A 23,705-nucleotide genomic window follows, 5' to 3' on the forward strand; every position below is an offset into this window, starting at 1 on the left:
CAGATTTTAGCCCTGAAGTGTGTAAATCCCGGATTGATCAGTTTTAAGAAATAGCAACAAGCTTACAAATGCTTGTAGCAGTTGATGTCTTCAGAATGTTGTGCTGCAAGCTCCAATTGTGAAGTTTTATGGTTATTGGCCTGCTTACGCACCGACCTTCCTCACAGCTTGCCTGGCAAGACAATGTAGAAGGGTTCATGTGTCCTATCAATCTTTTTCTATTTTAAAACATTCCAGTCCGCGCTTCCACCAAGTTGTGTACGCAGTCTATCACACGTATTCGATTCTCGACAGTTCGTATTTTTAACTTGGCAGTTTCTAATCTGATTTTCTCAGATATGGCATTTCCGTGTAAAAAAGTTCGGACTTTAGAAGAACGACTTCGTATTATAGAAGAGGTGGAGAAAAATCCAACGGAGAAGAGGATTGACATAGCTAAGCGTCTTGGCCTGCTACCTTCAACTCTAAATTGCATAATGGCAAAGAAAATAGAAATCAAACAGCAGGCTGATAAGTGTGGTACAGCAGCCAAAAAGAGGAAGACAGGCAAGAAGTCAACTTACAGCGAGCTCGAAAATGTCCTCTTTTCCTGGTATCTACAGGCACGAGCATCAGGCATTCCCATTGATGGGACCATCATGAAGGAGAAATCTCTGAAAATAGCTGAAACAATGGGGATTGAGAACTTTTCTGCATCGAACGGCTGGATCTCTCGTTTCAAACGACGCCATGGCTTGGTGTTTAAGAAACTGGCTGGGGAAAGTGCTGCTGTGGACACCAACGCCACGGATCTCTGGTTCCAAAGACTCCCGGAGCTGCTGGAAGAGTACAACATCTATAATGCAGATGAAACAGGCCTCTTCTTCAACTGTCTTCCAGACCGTACGCTGGCACTTAAAGGAGAATCCTGCCACGGAGGCAAAAGTGCGAAGGAGCGACTGACTGTACTGCCACAGTCTACTATATACAGTCACGAAGCTCAATATGTAGTAAAAATGCGAACATGGGTAGTTGCCCACCACTAGGATCGCTACTATCGCCTCATCATCGCAGATCTCTCTCCTAGCAGCCGACAAAATATGTTACACTTTCGTTGTCGTGTTCTTTTGGAAAAAATTAACACCTTCCTTCCATTATTGAAATATTAAATGCATAAAGTTAATTTATTATATTAATGAATTTATATTAAATTCCACCATAAACTCGAAGATACCTGCAAGAAATAAGTTAATATAATTTTTGTTTGTGCAAAACGAACTGAAATTTACTATAATAGCTTCACTCATTCAAGATTATAGCGATAGCGATAATTAACTATGAAACCAATAAATATTAATTTGCATTTCTCTTTACAACAATAATAATGGAAATATGAATTAATGGAGTAACTTACGTGTACCGGTACTTGTAGTGTATGCTTACGTAGTTAAAGTGGGATGAGGTTAAGCAATAAAATCACACCAGAATTGGAAATAAAACGTGATCAATAAATTTTATTGTAACAGACTTTTTCTACGTCTCTAGTAAAGCAACAAATAAAAATAACAACAAAATTAACAGCTATAATTAAAAACATATCCTTTGAAGAAAAAAGTAGGCCTAAGCAATAATAATCCCACCAGAATTGAAAATAAAACGTGATCAATAAATTTCATTAAAAGAAACTTAATTTTTCTACGTCTTTAGTAAAATAACACATAAAAATAATAACAAAATTAATAGCTACAATTAAAAATATATCCTCTGAAAAAAAAGTAGACCTAACCTTTATTTCTCTGGAAATTTAGCAGCCTCAGTGACAGAACTTTAACCGGTATCTAATGTCCTTTCTGTTAGACTGAAACATTTCATTGTGAAATTTAAGGATATAATGTATTCTAACAGTCACAAAGAACTTCAAATTAACAGTTTTGTTTCTGCACAGCATTCTTGTGGAAACCCAGGAACCTTTCTGAATCTTTCGGAAATCGGAAAAAGGATAACTCTGGCCTCTTTCTCTTACTGTTGCTACAATTTATAGCACTACAAACGTCTTCTCCTTGTCCCATATTATTATTCCAATTATTATATTTTAGCCATTAACATTTTCATTATAACCAATAACGAACATTTCACAAGCATCAATGTGAAATACGCAACGAGCTAGCACTCGATAGAAATAAGACACAGTCCAAAGTCGACCATGGACAGTCTATTGTTTCTAGTTGCTAACCGCTTGGAGCGCTTTATCACGAGATTTGCAACTGTATATAGTAGACTGTGGTACTGCTGTGCACAAACTCCGATAGCTCAGACAAACAAGTTCCCATCGTTATTGGCAAGTCTGCAAAACCACGGTGTTTCAAAAACTTGAAGAAACTACCTGTGAAATACTATGCTAATTCCAAAGCATGGATGACATCGGAGATTTTCAGAGACATTCTTCACGCTCTTGATAAATTCTTTGGTGCAAAAGGCAGGAAAATCCTCCTTTTTATTGATAATTGTGCTGCACATTCTCCAGACACATCCTCGTTGAAGAATGTGAAGGTGATATTTTATCCCCCAAACTGCACCAGTGTTGTACAGCCACTTGATTTAGGAGTTATAAAGAACTTCAAGCAGGCGTATAGGAAGCAGCTAGTACAGAGGGCTTTATGTTTGATGGATGAAAGGAAAGAGGTAAAAATGTAGATAGACATACTATAGGCCATTCACTTTATTGTTTCGGCATGGCAACAAGTGACTCAGTTCACAATTCAGAACTGTTTCGTAAAATGTGGTTATGGGGACAGAAATGAAGAGTCAGACATGTCGGAAGTCAACAGAAATGATGAAGACGAAGACTGGACTCAGCTGGAGACAGGAACTGCTGGCGTTGATTTCGACGCTTATGTGTCTGTGGACCAAGAACTCGCGACATGTGGTGTGCTGTCTGTGGAAGAAATGTGTGAGGAAGTGGTGAGTGGAAGTTCCATGGAGGAGGGACAAGTCGACAGTGACGATAATGATGAAGTTGATCCCAAACCAGTGCCGAGTTTTCAAGAAGCACTAAGTGCGTTCGAGACCATGAGAGCATTCATATATGCTCACGAGATCGCCGACAGAGACCAAGTGAACATTATTAATATTGAGAAGCTACTGTTTAGCTTAAAAAGTAAAGGTGCAAGTAAGCAAATGAAAATTAGTAACTTTTTCAACAAGAAATGAAGTGAGTTAATCAAAAAATCATTCTTGTACCACACATTCTTTAGTATACGTATGAATACATGTGTGTACTATAAGTAAATTTGACTACTTATATTCATTTTAGACAGGTTCCTGTATCAATCGTTTTCCCGTTTCTACCGGTTTTTTTTTCAGAAGTCCAGAACAAAACGATGAATCGAGGTTTCACTGTACTGGTATAGGCTACAGTGTATCCGTGTGTTGTGAACCAAAATATATTACTAAACACTCGCTTTTGTAAATAACGGCATTGTGGTATGTATTCATTTTTAACAAACGTAAACAATGAACTCTGTTCAAGTAATTTGGAACAGTAAAGAACTGGGTAAACTGGCTTACCAGGAAAAATTGGAAATGAAAAAACTGGGTTTTATTATTATTATTATTATTATTATTATTATTATTATTATTATTATTATTATTATATTATATGTTCGTTTGAATGTATATACGGTTTTTTCGATAGTGAAACATTGGAATCATGACATTTTATATTAGGCTAAACGTACGATTTCAAATTCTCTTCGATTCCGGAACACAAAATTGTGAACACATATAATATTTTATCACCAGCCGCCACTGAATAGGTATGATACTTGCTTTTTAAATGCTGATTTACAGAATCCTAATTACTTCAATTATCTTCTGATACTATTAGCTCCATGCGTTGTCCTGCTGCTTGAAAGCTGTTTGCACATATGAAACAGCCAAAGGAGTGGAGACATGTCGCCTAGCATGTGGTGGACATGGCTACATGACCTGCAGCAACTTCAATACGATTTATGGTGTTGCAACTGCAGGATGCACCTATGAGGGGGAGAACACAGTCATGCTGCTTCAGACTGCCCGATATCTCTTGAAGGCATGGCAGCAGGCTAAGGAAGGTGTTGCCTTACCACCCACTGTGGCATACCTTTCACGTGCAGTGACAGGAAGTACCGGTCTAAAGTCTTGGCAAAATACAACAGAATCCATTGTAACAGCTTTCCAGCAGGTGGCAGCAAGGTAACATACATTATTTTGACTGCATTTGATTTGGTCAGTTGGTTGTATTTAATATAACACGAGGATCAGTAAGTAAAGTAAATTTTTCAACAGGACATTATTATCACTTGTTCGAAAAAGTTAGTAACTATCCTGTAAGAATAATGGAACAGGCGCTGTTATAATAATTCAATATGTATCATACCAATAATACATTTTCTGTGTAAGTGTACGGTAGGTCCCGGGTACTCAGTCATGAAAAATGCCTACCTGTAACTACTGTATAAAGTTTTATAAAAATCTGTTAAGATAGAAGAAAAGTTACAAATTTTGTCTAAATGCATCCCCCTGTAAGGGGCACTTCTGGTTATACCAACGTAAACAGTGTTTGTACACAAAACAAATGTACTAAGTGTAACTACTGTATAAAATTTCATAAAAATCTGTTAGATAGGACAAAAGTTACTAATTTTGTCTAATTGCGCCCCCCTATAAGGGGTAGTTACACTTAGACCAACGTAATGAGAGCTTGTATACAAAACATATATGCTACCTGTAACTACTGTGTAAAATTTCATAAAAATCTGTTAAATAGGAGAAAAGTTACTAATTTTGTCTAATTGTGCCCACTATAAGGGGTAGTAGCAAATACTGTAGATACTAATACCGGAAAGCTGGCTCTCATATGTGCGACATCGACTAACAGCGCTCCAAGCGGAAAGGTTTGAATAAGTTGGCGAGAGGGTCGGCCGTGCGAGAGGAGATCGAAACATTTCTTGTGTTGCCTGCAGCGAGCTAGAAGCACAGTCTACATAGACTGTGACAACAGTAAGATACAGTACTACCTGTTCTAATATAACCTATGCATTCTACAAAGTCACAAACTTTTAAGTAAGCCCTGATTGTTGTATTTTTATTTTCCTGGCCCTAATATCGTAATTGTTATTTACTAGCAAATATGATTACAATATAAAATGTTTCGAAATATAATATTGTAAGCCTTATAAAGCACAAAATTTATCTTGTTACAGATAACTTTGAGAATGCTAGAACTCCTGAAAGAGAAAAAATTTCGTCTGAGAAAAAAATACAATTTCTTACTAACAAACTAAGGAATGCGCAGAAAATTATGTCAAAACAAAGGAAACTCATTCAAACCCTAAGAGCTGACGTACAAAAATTGAAAAAATCTCATTCATCTTTAGAATATGATCAGTCGCTGGTAGAAGATTCATTTCTTAAATCTCAGTTGAAGTTAAGAAAAAGAAAACCTATGGGAAGGCGATATACTGAGTATGAAAAACATTTCGCACTGGCATTGCATTTTGCTTCACTGAATGCATATCGATACTTGAGGAAGACTTTCTGTCTGCCAACTATTCGCTCCTTACGTAATTGGCTGCAACAATTGGGTGTTGGTCCAGGTTTCAATGAGACAATAATGCAACTGCTTAAGATAAAATCGAGGTTTGACACCAGCTCAGAGAGTTGTTTCCATTGTACTTGACGAGATATCTTTGAAACAAAGTTTCTCGTATGATGCAAAATCAGATTTATTCGATGGCTTTGTAGAATTTGGACCATGCGAAAGTCAAAATCAAACAAAAAGTGAAGAATTGAAACCCGCAAATCAGGCTTTAGTATTTATGATTAGGGGCTTGCAAACCAACTACAAGCAGATAATAGGGTATTTCCTATCTAATAATTCCAGGCCTGGTGATGTTCTAAAGGATCTTCTTTCTGAAGCCATCCGCGAGGTTAGAAATTTCCTAAAGTAGTTGTTAGTGACCAGGCAGCCAATAATATTAGAATGAGGAATTTATTGGGATGCGAGGTTGATAAACCATTTATTGAAATGGATGGAGAAATTGTATACTTCTTCCATGACACACCACATCTCCTAAAGTCAGTACGAAACAACTTTAAGCGGCACGACCTTTCGTACAAAGATGAAGTATACAAGTGGCAACATGTTGTTGAACTGTATAATAAGGATAAAGATATGAATCCTCGATTATGCCCAAATTTGAGACAAAAACGTATAGAACTTCCACCTTTCTCGCCCATGAGGGTTTGTCTGGCTGCACAGGTGCTAAGTCATTCAGTCAGCAAGGCCATGAAAACTCATGTGTCGTTTCAGTCACTACCTGAAGAAGGTCTTCAAACAGCTGAATTTATAGAGCTAGTGGATCGTGGATTTGACTGTTTTAATTCATCGACCATGAACGATGCTAAATCCTCACGCAGGGCTTTACAAACTACTTCTTGTCATTGGACGACTCTACAAAAACTGGAAAGTCTGTTTTCAAAACTGAAAATTCTGAGCGAAAAAAAGACAAACCCTCCTTGCTTTGAAGGTTGGATACAAAATATAATAGCGCTACGTCACGTGTGGAAAGATCTGGAACAAAATTTTAACTTTCGGTTCCTGCTTACAAGACGTATAACACAAGACTGTATTGAAAATATTTTCTCTGTCGTGCGTTCTAAGGGTGGTAATAACATTACCTGACAGTTGTAAATTCAAGTCTGCCGTCAGAGGAATTATGAGCTGCCAGCTCTTAACACCTTCAGAGAAAGGCAACTGTGAAATTGAAGTCAGTGATTTTTTAGTTGCGAAGAAGGAGATTGAAGAAAGTTCATTTAGAATCTGCAGTGATTATCCAGCAACAGAAAACAATTTTGTAGAAACCGCTGAACTTGAAGAGGACAATCATGATTAGTGTATGATTCCAGATAATCCACTAACATATGTGACAGAGTGGGCTTGTAGCAGAATACCACATGAGACTTGCAAACTGGAACTAGCTAGTTTCAGATCTGAAAACTTGACAGGCATTTATCAGCATATTTCAAATAAAAAGTATGACAGTGCTAATTTTCTAATTCCCACAAGTTAATCAGTTTCTTTATCTAAAATTATTCGATCAACATTTCACACGCACTTTAGAAAAATTCTTTCATCAAGGAGACAAGGTGTAAACACCAAGTTAATGGCCCTTATTTTTAAACAAATAGATCAAACTAATTCAGTATGTAAAGATTGTAAACATGTTTTCGTTAATAAGTTCCTTAACGTAATGATCAATTGTTTTGTAAAAAATGAATGTGACAGAATAAGTTGTAGAACAGTGACTGGAAAAAAGAACAGAAAGGCTAAAAAAGTAATGCATCAGTAACCTGGAGAATAGAGAGCTAATGGGACAATTAAGAAGTATGTACAGTAGCTGTACTGTAGCTTTAATGTTGTTTTTCACCAATGTGATATCTCTTTTAAAACATCTTATAATATTATTAGCATCATAATGTTCGTTCAATAGTTATGACAATTAAATTAACGAGAATGTAAATCTGATCGTTCTGTACTGATTTCTTTAGCTCTCATGTAATATTATATAGGCCTACCGTAATTCCTCCCAACCCCTCCTAGATATGTACGCAATCAAATACAGTAGAGAGCTTCGTACGGTATTTGAAGCAATACATATTGGAAGCATTGTTCAAACCAAGCCGCTAGACAGCGTTAGTGTTCTCGTGTTGCCACCCGACACCATGTTAATCGCGTTGCTTTCCGGTATTACCTCTCTACAGTATTTGGTAGTAGTTCTTATACCAATGTAATCAGAGCTTGTATACAAAACATATACGTTCCTTGTAACTGCTTTGTAAAATTTCATACAAATCTATCAGATAGGAGAAAAGTTACCAATTTTGTCTAATTGCGCCCCCCTATAAGGGGTAGTTCCCCTTATACCAACGTAACAAGAGCTTGTATACAAAACATATATGCTACCTGTAACTGCTGTGTAAAATTTCATAAAAATCTGTTAAATAGGAGAAAAGTTACTAATTTTGTCTAATTGCGCCCCCTATAAGGGGTAGTTCCCCTTATATCAATGTAATCAGAGCTTGTATACAAAACATATATGCTACTTGTAACTGTTTTGTAAAATTTTATAAACATCTGTCAGATAGGAGAAAAGTTTCTAATTTTGTCTAAATGCACCCCCCCTATAAGGGGTAGTTCCTCTTATACCAACGTGACGAGAGCTTGCATACAAAACATATATGCTGCCTGTAACTACTGTGTAAAATTTCATAAAAATCTGTTAGGTAGCTGAAAAGTTATTAATATGTCCCGCTAAATTTGCATTCTAGACCACTGTGCGTGGGTTTGAATCCTCCTTAGGTTACTTCTCTGGTTGGGTTTTTTCCGAAGTTTTCCACAACTGTAAGCCGAATGTCAGGCAATCTTAAAGCGAATACTTGGTCTCATCTCGCCAAAATACTTCCTCGCTACAAGCAATTTCACTAATGCTAGATAGCCTCTCAGTTGATAAGGCGTTATTAAATATCCAATGACTGCTGTAATTGCAACATAATACAGGGAGATATTGACATTAAAAATGAAGCTAGTAATTCGCTGAAAGCACAAATCTTTTGTAGAAATATATTTATACTCCAAAATAATACCTAATAATAACTCTCCATATTTGGCATTAACAACCATTAAAGGAATTTAGCAACTGATACTTGAACTTCTCCCACATGTTCCCTATAGCCCATAATTTGCTTCGTCCGATTTTTCAGTTGTTTGAATCACCGAAAAAAGCTTTGCATGGACGAAAATACGCCAGTGGCACTGAAGTTAAGGAAGAGTGCAGAGCTTATGGAACTTAGAGCACATTGGAATACCGGTACTCTCTTCACACACGTGTTCAAAAAAATTATTGTTGATCACTACACAATATGTGCTAAAAAGCAGAATATTGAAAAATTTGTCACTACCAGTATTCATTTTAGATTGTTGTACATGATAGAATTAATAAAATGATTATACTACAGTACATCCTGGTTCTGACTGCATGTGTAGATTTACTTATGTGTACCTGTGGTAGAGTTCAATAATTTTGTGAACTACTGTCCCTTTGAATAGATGACATAGTTTTGGCAGTTCATGCTCATTTACCTTCAAAGTAATGTCCCGAAATCATTATAAACTCCTCCCCGAGTGTTTGTTCATTTGCTGGAAGCAGTTCTGAAAACCTTTTTTTTTTTTCTTCAGAATTGATGTAAAGACTTGCATTTGAACTATGATCAGTTTATTTGCTAAAGAGAACTTAGGTCCATGAAACTAGTCTTCAAATAAGGAAAAAGAAAAAAGAATTATAGTAGCATATATACTTTCTTATCACACACTTGTAGGAGAACTTCAATAGCTTATGTTTGTGCTGACTCATGTTATTGTTGTAGTTGTTGTTATTATTACTACTACTACTACTCCTTATGGCGTTTAAGGAACATGGAGATTCATTGCCACCTTCACATAAGTCCGCCATCGGTCCCTATCCTGAGCAAGATTACAGTCATATCCCACCTCTCTCAAATCCATTTTAACATAATCCTCCCATCTACGTCTGAGTCTCCCCAAAGATCTTTTTCTCTCCTGCCTCCCAAATAACACTGTATACATTTTTTGATTCGCCCATACATGCTACATGCCCTGCCCATCTCAAACGTCTGGATTTAATGTTCCTAATTATGTCAGGTGAAGAATACAATGCGTGCAGTTCTGCGTTGTGTAACTTCATTCTCCTGTAACTTCATCCTTCTTAGCACCAAATATTTTCCTAAGCACCTTATTCTCAAACACCCTTAACATCTGTTCCTATTATTATTATTATTATTATTATTATTATTATTATTATTATTATTACTAGGTCTATCGCTGCTGCTGCTGCTATTGTATATAGGTACTGGTACTATTAATCCATACTTACAAAATACAAAGTTGACTAAGACGCAAGTAAGACAATTACTGGTATTATTTTAAAATGTAAAAGTAAAGAGGGAGGGCGCTCCCAGATTGGACGACTACACCTCCGCCAGTAATTCAAGTATATTTATGAATATTGCAAGGAAACCTGACACAACATCTTGTTTTTTTTTTCACAAAAGATTCCATTCAACCCAATGGAATTTGAATTGTGATCTGCAGCATGGAAAGCTGATGTTGTACCTATTCAACTGATGGTACACACTACGACACTAGTTTGTTACCTGATCACCACATAGTCTTGATTTCGATCCTGAGCAGTCAAGTTGTTAAATAAATAATTACCTACCTACCTGTCCAGTTAGTTTTACTGGTAATACACAACTTTAATGCTGCTTGAGCATGAACCTTCCTGGAGCCTTCGCATTTGTCCGTTTTCAATCCGATTTCCTGTGCTATGGTACCATAAAAAGGGACCGAGATTTTCACTGCGCATAATACAGTGCAATCAGTTTTGCTTTCTTTCGGAGTGTTTTGCCTATGGGCAAGCACACCACTCGTTAGCCAGTTAGCCAGACCAGCGGGAGGGTAAAACAGTAAAACAAACCAACCATACAACAATACACAAACAAATTTAAGAGGCTCATTACTTACCGAATTATCAAATGAGGTGTTGCAACTGCCCGCCTTCATTCTCCATACATTTTTCGCAACTCTTTAGGAAATTATTCATCACATTTTCCACAATCCACTCACAAAACGTACGCCTATGTACGGGGTCACCTGGCTGAAGAGCATGTGCCACAGATATTTTATACGGCTTGAAGTGCAATAATTTGGTAGCCTTTTGCACAAACCCATATGAAAGTCCCTCTTGTTTTGCAAGACGAAGAAGAGGTTTTCTAGGAGAATTTTCTAAATGATTATAAATATTTAATCTTCGGTGAGAACCCTACTCTGCTTTTTTGTTGGTTTTTTAAGCTGGACACTTCTAGTTTTCTGAAAATTATGATAAAGATTACAGACTGTTTTACGATCTGGATCGTCTGTACACAGGAAACTTTCTTGAAACTGTCTTCGAACTTCACGAGCTGACTGACTTAACACACATGAATCGTAAATAAAGACAAGCTGTGCTGTTGTAAACTCACGAGACATAATACACTTTATGTATACTGTCGAATTAAGAAACAAACAACACAACAGGCGCCTGGGAACAGCTGTGCTATGACTGCGACATTCAGCAAGGTCAACAGTAAACAAGCAGGCTTGCTATTCCCTCCAGTGTGCAGCAAACAAGTGGGGGATCGCTCATAGGAAAAACTCCGTGCTGCAGGGGAAAGCATAACTGATCGCACTGTATATTAGGTACCAGGTTAAAAATATTCCGAAAATTAGCATTGACTAAGGAACCTTGGAAGAGAGAAACAGATGGTCGGTCAGTCAATGAGGAGAGAGTGAGTCAGTCAGACATAGTTCTTTGGTCTGATTAAGTCTGATTAAGCAGGTTTTTATTTGGTTATGTGGTTTTCAGTCTTTGGTTTAGTTACTTGGTTAAACTACTAGAAATATATTTATGGAAACTATTCATTGTCAGTAAAATTACAATAGTAGAATACTAATTATTGAATGATATTGATAGAGGAAATCAAAGTACTTGCAGGAAGGAGACACAACAGCTACCATATTCGGCATAAATATCAGAAAATGAACTATGTTTTCTTTGCGATTACACATCATGTCATACATTCAAGCAGAAAAAGGATGCAAAGATATATCATATCGTCAGCATAGATACTGTAGTGGATAGTCAGAATCAACATTTCATTCATTCATTCATTCATATGCCTGTACATTTATCTATAGGCTACATTTATTCATACATTTATTTATTTATTTGTTTATTTATTTATTTATTTATTTATTTATTTATTTATTTATTTATTTATTTATTTATTCCTTCTCCACTATTAATGAAATTAAAATAGTTTTTTTTTTAATTTATGTAATTTATAATAACATTTTATTCAGTTTCTTCTTGTTTTTATTTCAGCAAAGTAAAAAACTGTGCTGACAGCATGGCTAAGCGAATGGAAATGGGAATTTCACCACCAGATGCATGGAATATGACTTCTATAGAATTGGCCCAGTGTGCAGAGGTAGGTATGATGTTGGAAGATCGCCAACACCAATACATACTTTTCCTTCTCCTCCTCTTCCACGATATTCATAATTTTCTTCTCTTCTCTTTTACACATTTTTCTGTCACACATATTTTTCTAAACTATCATATACTGGGTGTCCCAGACTAATGTGGGCTGCATATGGGGTTTCTCAGTACCAGTTGGCGTATAAAGATCAAACTGCATCACACATGTGCGGTATGTTCTTGGTCTTAGTCATTCAGTCATTATAATAAGACGTATTCGTATTCAGAGAGTACCATTTTTTTAGTGTCTAATACGGGTTAGTTCTGGTTTTCTTTAGAACACTGTGTGTTCTGATATTATTCTTACATACCATATGTACAGAGTCTGCTCAAGTTCTAATATTATTTGAGTCCACACCTGTGGACTGCTAGCTTCATTTGCTAGCACGTCTGGCCCGAAACCAGGTGGCCAGGGTTCGATTCCTGGTCGGGGCAAGTTACCTGGTTGAGGTTTTTTCCAGGGTTTTCCCTCAACCCAATATGAGCAAATGCTGGGTAACTTTCAGTGCTGGACCCCGGACTCATTTCACCAGCATTATCACTTTTATCACATTCAGACACTAAATAACCTAAGATGTTGATAAAGCATCGTAAAATAACCTACTAAAAAATATTAATTATATACAGATTTCTTGAGTCAAGGGTTCAGCTCGTGAAAAATTAATAGATAGGCCTGAATTTTAGGAGATGGAATTATTGTAGAAAAGAAGTGCATAAAGGAAACAATTATTCTGACAGAGGAAATGTTGGAAAATCCATTAGGTAATTTGCCCAACAAGATTCATTTTTCGTTATTCCTTGCATAGAGCTACAAAACTGTTGAAAATAAAACCTTACAAGATTAGTGTGTGGCATGAGCTACACAATCAGATAATCCTAGAAAAAAGGTGTACACTTTGTGAATGGACTGCGAATAACATGCATGATGGAGAAATAGACGTATATCTTATTTTCTTCTCCAACAATGCTTAGTTCCATCTCTATGGCTACGTAAATTCACAAAATTGCCAGTACAGTAGCCTACTGTTCGACTGATAAACCAAACATTAAATGCAACGTTTTCCTATATGATGAGGAAGTTGGTGTATGGTGTGCTGTGAGCGGAGAAAAAATTGTCGGACCATTTCTTTAGGAAACAATTAATTCCAATGGGCTTGTGAATCTTATTACCTATATTATAAATTACTTTTCATTATAGAAATACGAAAAGGTTTTAGTCTCGTAGAATTCACTAGGTACTATAACTGAATGTCAACTCAAATGTTTACCTAATGTCTCTTTAGGAGAGAGTGTAAGCCTACTAGACGGTTATGAAAGGAGTATAGGTTCAAATTAATAATGTTGTCACTAGCATGTTTGCCATTCTAAAGCTTCACTATTCATTTTTAGTTGATATTTTAATTTTCCATAACTGTCTTCGTCCGTGACTGAACTTCATTAACCAAGACTACTATTATTATCATCAGTCACTCTTAGTACTATACTGTGACTCACACAGCATAACCTTAATTAAATTCCTGGTAGATTGTGAGATTTTCAGTGGGTAATGAGTATTTTTGAAAAAGTTTGCCTTGCGTTAATGTGCTAACTTTGTTCATAATGTGCTCAGTTTAGTCCTAGGAATCTTGTTTTTTTTTTTTTAAATTGGTTATTTAACGATACTATATCAACTACGAGGTTTTCTGGTATTGGCGAAATTGTTGACAGCGGAATTATATTTGGCTAAAGTCGAAGGATTTGCTGTAGAATTGCCTAATATTCTCCTTATAATTGGAGAAAACGTTGAAAAAAGAAAACAAAGTTGTTCGTTGTTTTCGTCAATTTGTTCATGCAAGTGATAGGTTAGCGTACAATCCAATCTGTTTCTACTCGTAATTATTAATCTACCATCTTAAATACCCCTCAGCCTGAAATTGATGTTAAATTAATGTAATAGTAGGCCTAGTCATCATTGTGCCATATGTGAAGAATGAGGATATGTTAGCTAGTTGAACCCCCCCATTAAGTTCATATTGTGATAATATAATAATATGCAACAGTCTTACTTTCGTATGCTCATAAAACTATCATAACTATCCCAATATGTCTTGCCCAACAAAAGTTACTTTGGGATTTTAGTTCAGGTCTGTATTGTAGAAACAAGTTCAAACTCTAGTCATTTGACTGACGGTACATTAAATAAATAATGTAATATTAATTATAGATAGGTAGTTACTAATGTGGTTTTATATTTTACAGGCTCATGCTCGTGCTTTCATTGTGGAAAAATGTGTGTCGACCATTGAAGGAGTGCGCAATGTTTCTGTAGCTCTGAAATCAATCATGACCCAGTTGTGTGAATTGTATGCAGTATATACATTACTTAATAACAAAGGAGACTTCCTTATGGTAAGAGGAATATTTCAGAAAGAAACAAATCCCAATTGAGGCACTCAGAAGCAAAGTGATACAAGTGACGTTTAGTAAGTTTTGAGATAAATGACTTTTAAGTTGAAAAGGAAATTAAAAAATCTGTTACAGGACTATGTTGCTGTAAATTTACAGTTGTGTATGTTGGTACCTATATTTTTTAACTTCTAAATAGAAATTATCTATTCTGAAACAGTTTAGGTAAAATAGGGTCCTAAAGTCACTTGTATTATTTTTCCACGAAAATATTTTTATGGAGAAGTAATATAAGTGCAACGGTTTTTAGTATTTGTATATTATTTAACCCCACCTAGGGAGTGCAGGACCTTATAGTTGGTGGTGGGGTTTGAGTACCTCGATGACCCTGAGAGCTATGCTGGCAGTAGCGTAGCTGCTGGTAGGGCCTCCCATGCTGGACAGGTCAAAGGAGAGAGGTCAGACGAAGAAGCACTCCAGAAGAGGATATCCAATGGCTTCTTAGGCGGATGAAGAGTTTAGCTCTCAACGGTGAAGAAGGCAGAAGAGATTACCTCAGGATAGGGAGCTGCTGCCTTGCAGGATGGGAGTTGGTTCTCCAAAGGCTAGGGGAAGACATCCTCGATTACAAATTACCTGGTCCTCTAGGTTGGGGGTTAGGCAGAGGGCTAGCAACCCATTACTGGAAAACAATTTACGCTGCGTTTCCCATGAAATATGATGCAGCCGGACGGATTAAAATATCCAGGCTAGAAAAGAGAAGAAACGAGGATGTTACAAGGATAATGAACATGGAAGAATCGGTGATTGCAAGAATTGAGAGTAGACAACTTCAGTGGTATGGTCATGTAAGGAGGATGGATGAGGGGAGGTGGCCAAACGTGCTACTTCAGTGGTCTCCAGCTGGTAGAAAGAAACGAGGAAGGCCTAGAAATTCATGGAGGGCTGGAATATTGAGGATGATGAATGATAGGGGACTAAATGAGCAGGATTGGAATGACAGACGCAGATGGAAAATGGGAATAAAGGGTAACCACTGAAAAGTGGAGAGACCCTCAAAAGTAAAAAAGTAAAGTATATTATTTAAAAGGAGAACAAGAACATTGCTTACAACATTGAAACATTCCTGTCTTAACAACATTTGAGCTTTCTTATTATCATATTATAACACAAAAGTTTCTGTATAACCGAAAGAATCAATCAATCTTCTTAATGTATCCAGCTGTTTGCTAACAACATAAAGTCCACTATAGTCTACTCAGTTCTTCTTTTTATGAGAAATGAGGGCTAGTTTGATCAGTGTTCATTACAGATGCCTGTTGCTAGTAGTCAGAGTTGGGATGTAGTCAATATATACTGCAGGGCTGTGTTTTCTGCAACTGGTACTGATGATTTTAATTTACTTCTTTTGTGGTTTATGGATGGACAGTATAGAAGAATGTATTCCAGATCTTCATCATGATTATTAAAAAATATAGGTTTATTTAATGATGCTCGCAACTGCAAAGGTTATATCAGCGTCGCTGGTGTGTCTGAATTTTGTCCTGCAGGAGTTCTTTTACATGCCAGTAAGTCTACTGACATTAATGCGATGGACCTGGGTCGGCATCGAACTCGCAACCTCGAGCACAGAAGGCCAGCGCTATATCGACTACGCTACTCAGGTCGACTAATCATGATTATTAGGAGTATCAGAAAGGTGAAATCGGTGTATGTACAATTGTGTGACAATGTGACCTGTTCTGGCTCTTGTTAAAAATGTTTGAACATGTCTGGGCAAGTTTTTGTACATTTCCAGGTCATTTGGTTTCTTTTGTATAGGTTGTAACATTTTTCCTTTGTCAGAAGAGAGCCAATTGTTGTTCCATACGCTTATAAAATGAGAGTTTACTGAAGCAAAAGCATTGGATAGAGATATCACTTGAAGAGGTCTTGGTTGCAAATATGTTGCCTGTTTTGCAATATTATCGACTTTCTTGTTTCTGGATATGTCACAATGACTAGGTATCCATTGAAATGTTATTTCCTTTTGGAGTTTTTTTAGTTTACTAGTTGTTTCTGAATTGGAATAATTCTATGTGCGTATAGGTTTGGTACATATTTAAATATAGCCCCCTTGGAGTCGGTAAGTATGCAAATAGGTTTTTCAGAAATTTGAGTAACACACTGAAGAGCAGCATCAATAGCTAGTAATTCAGTGTCAAGACTGGAGGAGGATGAACATGGTATGAAGTAACTTTCTTGATATTTTGGAATATAATACCCTGCTCCTGATGTCCCATCATCAGGGTTTAGAGATCCATCTGTATACATTTGAAGGTGATCCTTATATGTGCTGCAGATTAGTTCCATGACATGTAACTTAAGAATGTATGGAGGATCATTTTTGGAATGATTTCCAGGAATTTGTATGCTATGTTCTGGAGTTACCCATTTCCATGTAGGAATTTCGTTCACAACTGGAGTTTTAGCATGAGTGTGCCTGTGATATAGATTGGTATTTCTACTTTCTTTATTTTGTAGAAATTACACAGGATATTATCTGTCAGTTTGAAGAACATCTGAGATCTGGATGAGGCTTGCAATTTTAAATGAATTTTAGATCCTTTATTAATACATAGTGTCTGATTGGTTGAATATTACATTCAGTTTCTAGGGCAACAGTTGATGTGGTTTTTGGTATTCCGAAAGAAGAGGGTTAAGAAAACTTTTAATTTTAAATTAAATTATTCGCTGTCCATTAAGTCTCTAGCCTCATTTGAAGAAGTCATATCTCTCTCTGCTGCAACATCCATGTTTCTATCATGAAGTACATCTGTAGGACTTCTACCGCGAGTATATCTTGAACTTTATCTTCCACACACTCTTCCACGTCCATGTCCACGTCCACGTCCTGCAGTCATTATAGGCCCATCCTAATGCTTCAGGTCATCAAAGAAAGAGTGGTGTATGGGTGGGATGAATTACTATAGCTGTTACAAATTGCTCCACTTAGCAAAAGTTATCCTTATTGGATCACTGTATAGTTGGTCCAGCTCAATGTGTGCAGGCCTTCCACGAAGATGTTTCGAAAAGTCAGCGCTGTAATATATTACCTCTCTCCATTATGGGAAATGCATTAGTCATAAACAGAAGAAACGCAACAACACTATGTAAACAACGCACTTGTATTAGTTTGCCTCTCAGCCAAAACTCTGTATGCAATGTGATACAAGAGTAAGGCCAACATGGAGCAGCACTCACTGGAACTGCACTTATATTACTTTTTCTCTGAACAGAAGTGACGTTAATGATTTAGAATATACAGTACACTTATCTCACTTTTTAAAAAATGTCACTTGTATCACTTTGCTTCTGAGTGCCTCAATTGTGTTTAATTCTTAGCAAAAAACCACAGAACTTAATCATGTATAAAATTGTAAATAGAAGAGGTCCTAAGTTTGAGCCAGAGGTTTGCATCTGCCGGATTTAGTCAGGTAAGATGATCATAAAATAATGTTATAAATTTCAATCAAAGACACAACTATCTGCAAATGTTTATTTGCTACATGAATATAAGGTATATAAACGTTTTCGCCTTGTGGGGCATCATCAGATATATTAAAATTATGTGATCTGAACTTAGATTAAATAAGATTTATAAAAGCAAATATGAGCAGTGTGTGATACATGGTGATAAAATTTCATGAGTTATATGTATACTAATTGTAACAAGAAATAAGATAAAATGATGAATTTCAATGTAGTGTAAATTCAAATATGATTAAAATTGGAATTGTGTGTACATATAACTCATGTTACATTATAATACATATTTATCAAATAATATTATGCAAATTATGATCATGTTAAAATCAAATGAATAAATGGATAAAATCTTGGGTTAAAAGTTATTCAATGTTTAGAAAATGACACGTCTTGGAGAACTGTGTATTCTACCGAAGTTTGCAGTAACCGATGTAGGTTGATTGTAATGTGCGTATAAATTATCATTCATATACTGTAAACAAAGAAGTATGATTTATTTATACAAATTATTATTTAGTGATCAAATGGGATAGAAGTCTATTTTGGAGATATGAAAAAGTGTTAAGATTACTTACGAATACTTTGCTTGGTTATAATCTAAATGTTGTCCAGTTTCGATGCAAATAATGGTTATCCTTGATCCTTTAGATCTGAATAATCTATCTTTTATAATGCATATCGTTGATGAATTACTGTGTTTAATTAAGGAAACTGTGTGTATATGGAAGAATTCTGTAAAAACAAGAAATGTTGCCATTAATATTTCGATCAATTTGAACTATTTTAAGAGAAAAGTAATATGAGAATGAATAATTAATTCTATAAAAGCAAATATGGGGATATTAATTTGTATAATATTATATTAATAACGGTTTTAAAATTACTTACGTACGTATATGTCTCGGTGTAATTGGGAGTGTTGATGGTTTGAAGCAGACTGAAGTTGAGTGATCGTATGTGTTCTGCTGTGTAATGGCGGAGTAATATTGAAGGGAACTATTTGAAAGAACTAATCTAAGTTCAGATCACATAATTTTAATATATCTGATGATGCCCCACAAGGCGAAAACGTTTATATACCTTATATTCATGTAGCAAATAAACATTTGCAGATAGTTGTGTCTTTGATTGAAATTTATAACATTATTTTATGACATTACTAGACACATTTGAAATATAAAATGAATTGCAAAAAGGTAAGATGATGGTCCAGTAGGGTCTGGACACTACTAAGCTAGTATGCATCTGCCTGAACCCGTCCGAATTCTATCTGACACTCAACTTCAAATCTGACTCAAGCAGTGATACATTCTGCGAGCAGTGATAGTGCATGCCTGCAGAAAAATTATTTGACATTGCTGCATTATGATTATATTAATTTAATAATCTTTCTCCCAAATGTTTTATTAACAGTTCTCAAAAGAAAAATTTTAAATGTGATATAATTCTAATACAGCAAAGCAAAACAACTCTATGTAATTTGAGACAAACTTCAATCCTGGCAGCCAATTTCAACCATGATTATAGTAGTATCTATATCTTTAATTTGAACTGTGTCGGAAAATTTTACGAAAACTATACATCCTGTGAGGTTGTGTGATGTCTCAATCGAAAGCTAATAATATTAATATTGCGGGAAAATCTAAATGGTTTGTAGCGAAGGTCACAAAAAGCTTTAAATAAAAAAAAAATATATATGTGCATCCATCGCAGCAGTGTGTATACTATATGATAGGACATCCTGCATTTCATTTCACAGTGTTGTTCTGATGGCCATGGTTCACGTACTGGCTTTAAATGTATTAATACAGCTGTGTTAGGTTTTTTGAAGGTCATGAATGGTGTCAATAATGTGGACTTTGTGTAATAGGAAAGGCTATGGTTCAAATAATGAAATTTCAAACAATAAAACATTGAGTTTCCCTAAAACGATCAGAAATATATTTATCGAACCATTTTGTACATGCAAGATGTTGACGTCACAATATCGTGCTTTTCGAGGCCTCGATAATAATGATTTATTCATATTTCAACTGTAACATATTTTTTTCGTGTTTCAATATACGTGTGTGTTTTTATCTGGTGTTACTAAGAAAGTAATAGTGTAGTTACGTTGTTAATTTAGTTCTTCTTTATTAGTTCATTATTATGAGTGTAGCTGGTCGACCAAGAAAACGTGGTAGAACTTTTAGAAATGGAACTGCATCAAAAACTCATAAACGACTATACGGTATAGGAATAATGTTGTTTGTAACTCAGAGAAACTAGAGACTGTTGTAACTTTGTAGTAAAGGTACATGTGTTATTTATTTATTACCACCACCACCACCACCACCATCAACAACATCATCATCATCATCATCATCATCATCATCATCATCATCATCATCATAAGTAGCAGTATTATATTGTGGCTTTCAATCTCTATCAAGCAGCAGTTGCTGCTACAAGCCACTAGTTTGAGATTATTTTCCAGTCTCTCTATATCCTACTCGAGAAGAAATTTCGAATAGGGATAATTTTAAACTACAAATTTGTATTTCCCAACTTGGAGTTGTAATGTAGTAAGTCTACATGCTTACATTTAACACACTGAGCCAATCCTGTCTTTCTCCGCTATATCATGAAACTGATCCAAAGTTCTGCTTTTATTCGTGGACTTGGGTTGGGTATGCCAATTAATTTTCTAATTTTAAATCTTTCTTGAAGTTCAAAAAGCGGGGTCTCAGTTTGGCTAGACACGGTCACAATAATGTTGAGAGGTAACTGCAACATGAACAATACGTGATGTCAAAGCATGTCTGTACCCTCATGCTGCTTGCGTCATTCCTTTGCTGGCGCATGAGTCAGGAATATCAGTTGTATGTAATATTAAGAAGAAGTGAAATGTTGCAAAACACATTAAACATATCAGAAAGAATGTGTCATCTTCATGATATGGATTCTTGTGTTTAACAGTTCTCGAGTGTGACGTCAAGTGACATCGCCAGCATTCAGCAGTGGATGGAGATGCTGCTATTAGAACTGAGACCCAATGCAGTTGGAATTGTGGACGGCTTTGATTTCCACGACACTGCTCTGTCATCTACTCTTGGTGCATGGGATGGTCAGGTTTATGAACGCCTGTTTGAGGCTGCCTCACAGAGCCCCCTGAATAAAGAGTCTGTTAACCAATCGTTTCATAAGTACCTTAAACCATTCCTCAAATCAAGTATGTAAATTAAGAGTTCAAAATGTCATTAATAATGACGAGGAGAAGGACAAAGAATAGCTGGTCTCAAACACTGCTTTTATACATCACAAAATTCACCTTAATCATAAAGATTTGAATCTGAGTATCTGACATGGAAAACCGATAGTCTAACCATTTGATTGATGGTGTGTTATGTCAGACTTGGAAAGCTTGAAAGCTTCTGTTTTTAATAGACAGTATTATTTGAGAAGATCTAGAGAATTAAACATTCTCTCAAAAAGTTACATTGCATATATAGTATTAATAAATATGTTGTTTTTGACCAATGCTAAGGTCTTGGATTTCTTCCATTTTTCTGCTGGTGTTTTAATATTATTTCGTCGTCGTTCCTGCATAACTCCTATGTGCAAAATATAAAATTTTTCAATAGGAAGAAAAAAGCACATTTATTCATTCTATGACAGTGGTACATAGGAGATAGTGAATTCTTATATTTTCGAAAGAAAGAAAGATAATTACATATTAGAGATTTTATTATAGTCAAACCTTGATAACTGTCTTCTTCTAAAGCTAATGTTCTGCAAGATGTTAATAGGTGTTACGTAAAATGATGTGAATTAAAAAAAATTCTCATGCAGTTTGGATCTTCTCCACCAGTGACTTACAGTTCGAATTTTTTTAACATATTCATTGTTACGTCAACTGTCTACCGACTGCCTTTTATTGCAATGACACAACAGTGTCAGATGTCTGCAGTTGCTTTGTAAGAATACCTTCGCATGTACAAGTACCCAACTAATGCCAATATGAAATAAATGTTCCTTTTTGATACTTTTCAAGGAGCTGAAATAAACTAAGGAATGCTGTTACGATTCAAAGTATTAATGCACTAAGCAACAATGACGTCATAAAAAATCTGACGAAATTACATGTATTACTGGCATGGTACCGGTACCTACCAAATCGAAAATGAAGATGTCCTTGATGCGCAATATGTTTTATAAAACAAAATACTAGCCAACATTTCTAAGGCTCCCAGTAAACTTTGCAGACACATTTTACAAACCAGTGATTCTGAATACCAAGACAATTGATTTTATTTTCAAAAGAGAACGTAATTTACCAAGAAAAGTGCTTATCTTGACTAACAAATATTACATGTGCCAACTGTTATATCACTAATGTCACATAGGAGTTTTATTACTGTAGTGAGGCATTGAGTGATGATCTCTGCAGTTCATGTGAATTCTGCCGTTGAATTGTTATTCGGACTGGAGCTTTCAAGCAATACACATCTGTATGCAAATGAAAGTTTACTTTCTGCATGTTGAACTCATGTGATGGTGCATTCGCAAATATGTAAGTATAGAATTATTGTGAGAGAAAAATGGAAACTATATGAACTTATATCACTTGACACAGGAACCCACAATATAATATGATAAAATTAATTGGCTGGATTACATAAATATCACTTGTACTAGAATCTTTTCAGATTGGTACTTCAGAATGTACCTGGGAACACTGGTTAGAATAATAAAGCCGGAATTTTATCATTCAAAGCATGATGTTGTAAAAAGTCAGTTGTGTTCCGGGGACACTGATTGTTACTGTTGGCTGTATTTATTGTTGCTAACCAATTTCGCTATTGTGAATGTAGGGTTACTTGTCTTAAGAGGTTTTATTGTAATATAATTAATAATGTAATTGCTTTGTAATATAATTAATTTTAATCAATATTGTAATGTAAGTCATTTAGTCGTAGAGGGACTTAGTTATGAAAAATCAAAATGTTAAATAAAGATATTGGAATTTTAAAATGGAAAATGATGTACTGTACATTGAGAAAATACATTTACCATTACCTTGCTTATTTTAATTCAGACTCCATTCCTATTCGTCAAGTGGATTCATTTACTTCCAAATAAACCATATTTAATGTGTGTGAACTCATAATAGTTCTACCTGGTTGTGTATCAGCATTGAGAATTGGTGGCAGTATCTCTTGTCTGGCAACATCTTGTTTAACTGTGTAGTTGAGGAGCTTTATCATTTCTACCATAGTATTGTATGTTGCCTAACAAAGACCTACTTAAACAGGCGTCTATATGTGACACATGGAAATGTTTTGAATATACAGAATGTTTACTCGAATGTACTTAATTTCAATTTCCTGTAAAAAGTAATAGGTTAAAGATATAATGAAACAGAAAGTAAGGTATCATCTGAAAGAAAAACTTATCAATTTTGTAATGTTTTCAATTACACCAAAAGATGGACCAGAGGTCGGGTCATGAACTTCCGTGTCCGTCATCACGTCATCACAGGAAAGTGTGCAGATAGTGCTCCAGTTCCCTGAGTTAAATCCATTGCTAGTGTACAAAGAAGATTTAAGCATGTTTAACCGATATGCACTAACTCCA

General features: G+C 35.7%; 1 protein-coding gene across 1 annotated transcript in view; it reads left to right on the top strand.

Annotated features, from left to right (window-relative positions):
- The window catches only part of LOC138715289 (acyl-coenzyme A oxidase 1-like), a 93,883-nt gene extending 70,722 nt beyond the window's left edge, over nucleotides 1–23,161 (top strand). The window contains exons 9-12 of the mRNA XM_069848046.1: nucleotides 3,866–4,212; nucleotides 12,021–12,126; nucleotides 14,415–14,564; nucleotides 21,048–23,161. Coding sequence (XP_069704147.1) covers nucleotides 3,866–4,212; nucleotides 12,021–12,126; nucleotides 14,415–14,564; nucleotides 21,048–21,308 — 864 coding nt within the window. The 3' untranslated portion in view covers nucleotides 21,309–23,161. The remainder of the gene's footprint in view (nucleotides 1–3,865; nucleotides 4,213–12,020; nucleotides 12,127–14,414; nucleotides 14,565–21,047) is intronic.
- The last annotated feature ends 544 nt before the right edge of the window (nucleotides 23,162–23,705 follow it).

The sequence above is a fragment of the Periplaneta americana genome, chromosome 15 (genome assembly GCF_040183065.1).
Source record: "Periplaneta americana isolate PAMFEO1 chromosome 15, P.americana_PAMFEO1_priV1, whole genome shotgun sequence".
Taxonomy (NCBI): Eukaryota; Metazoa; Arthropoda; class Insecta; order Blattodea; family Blattidae; genus Periplaneta; species Periplaneta americana.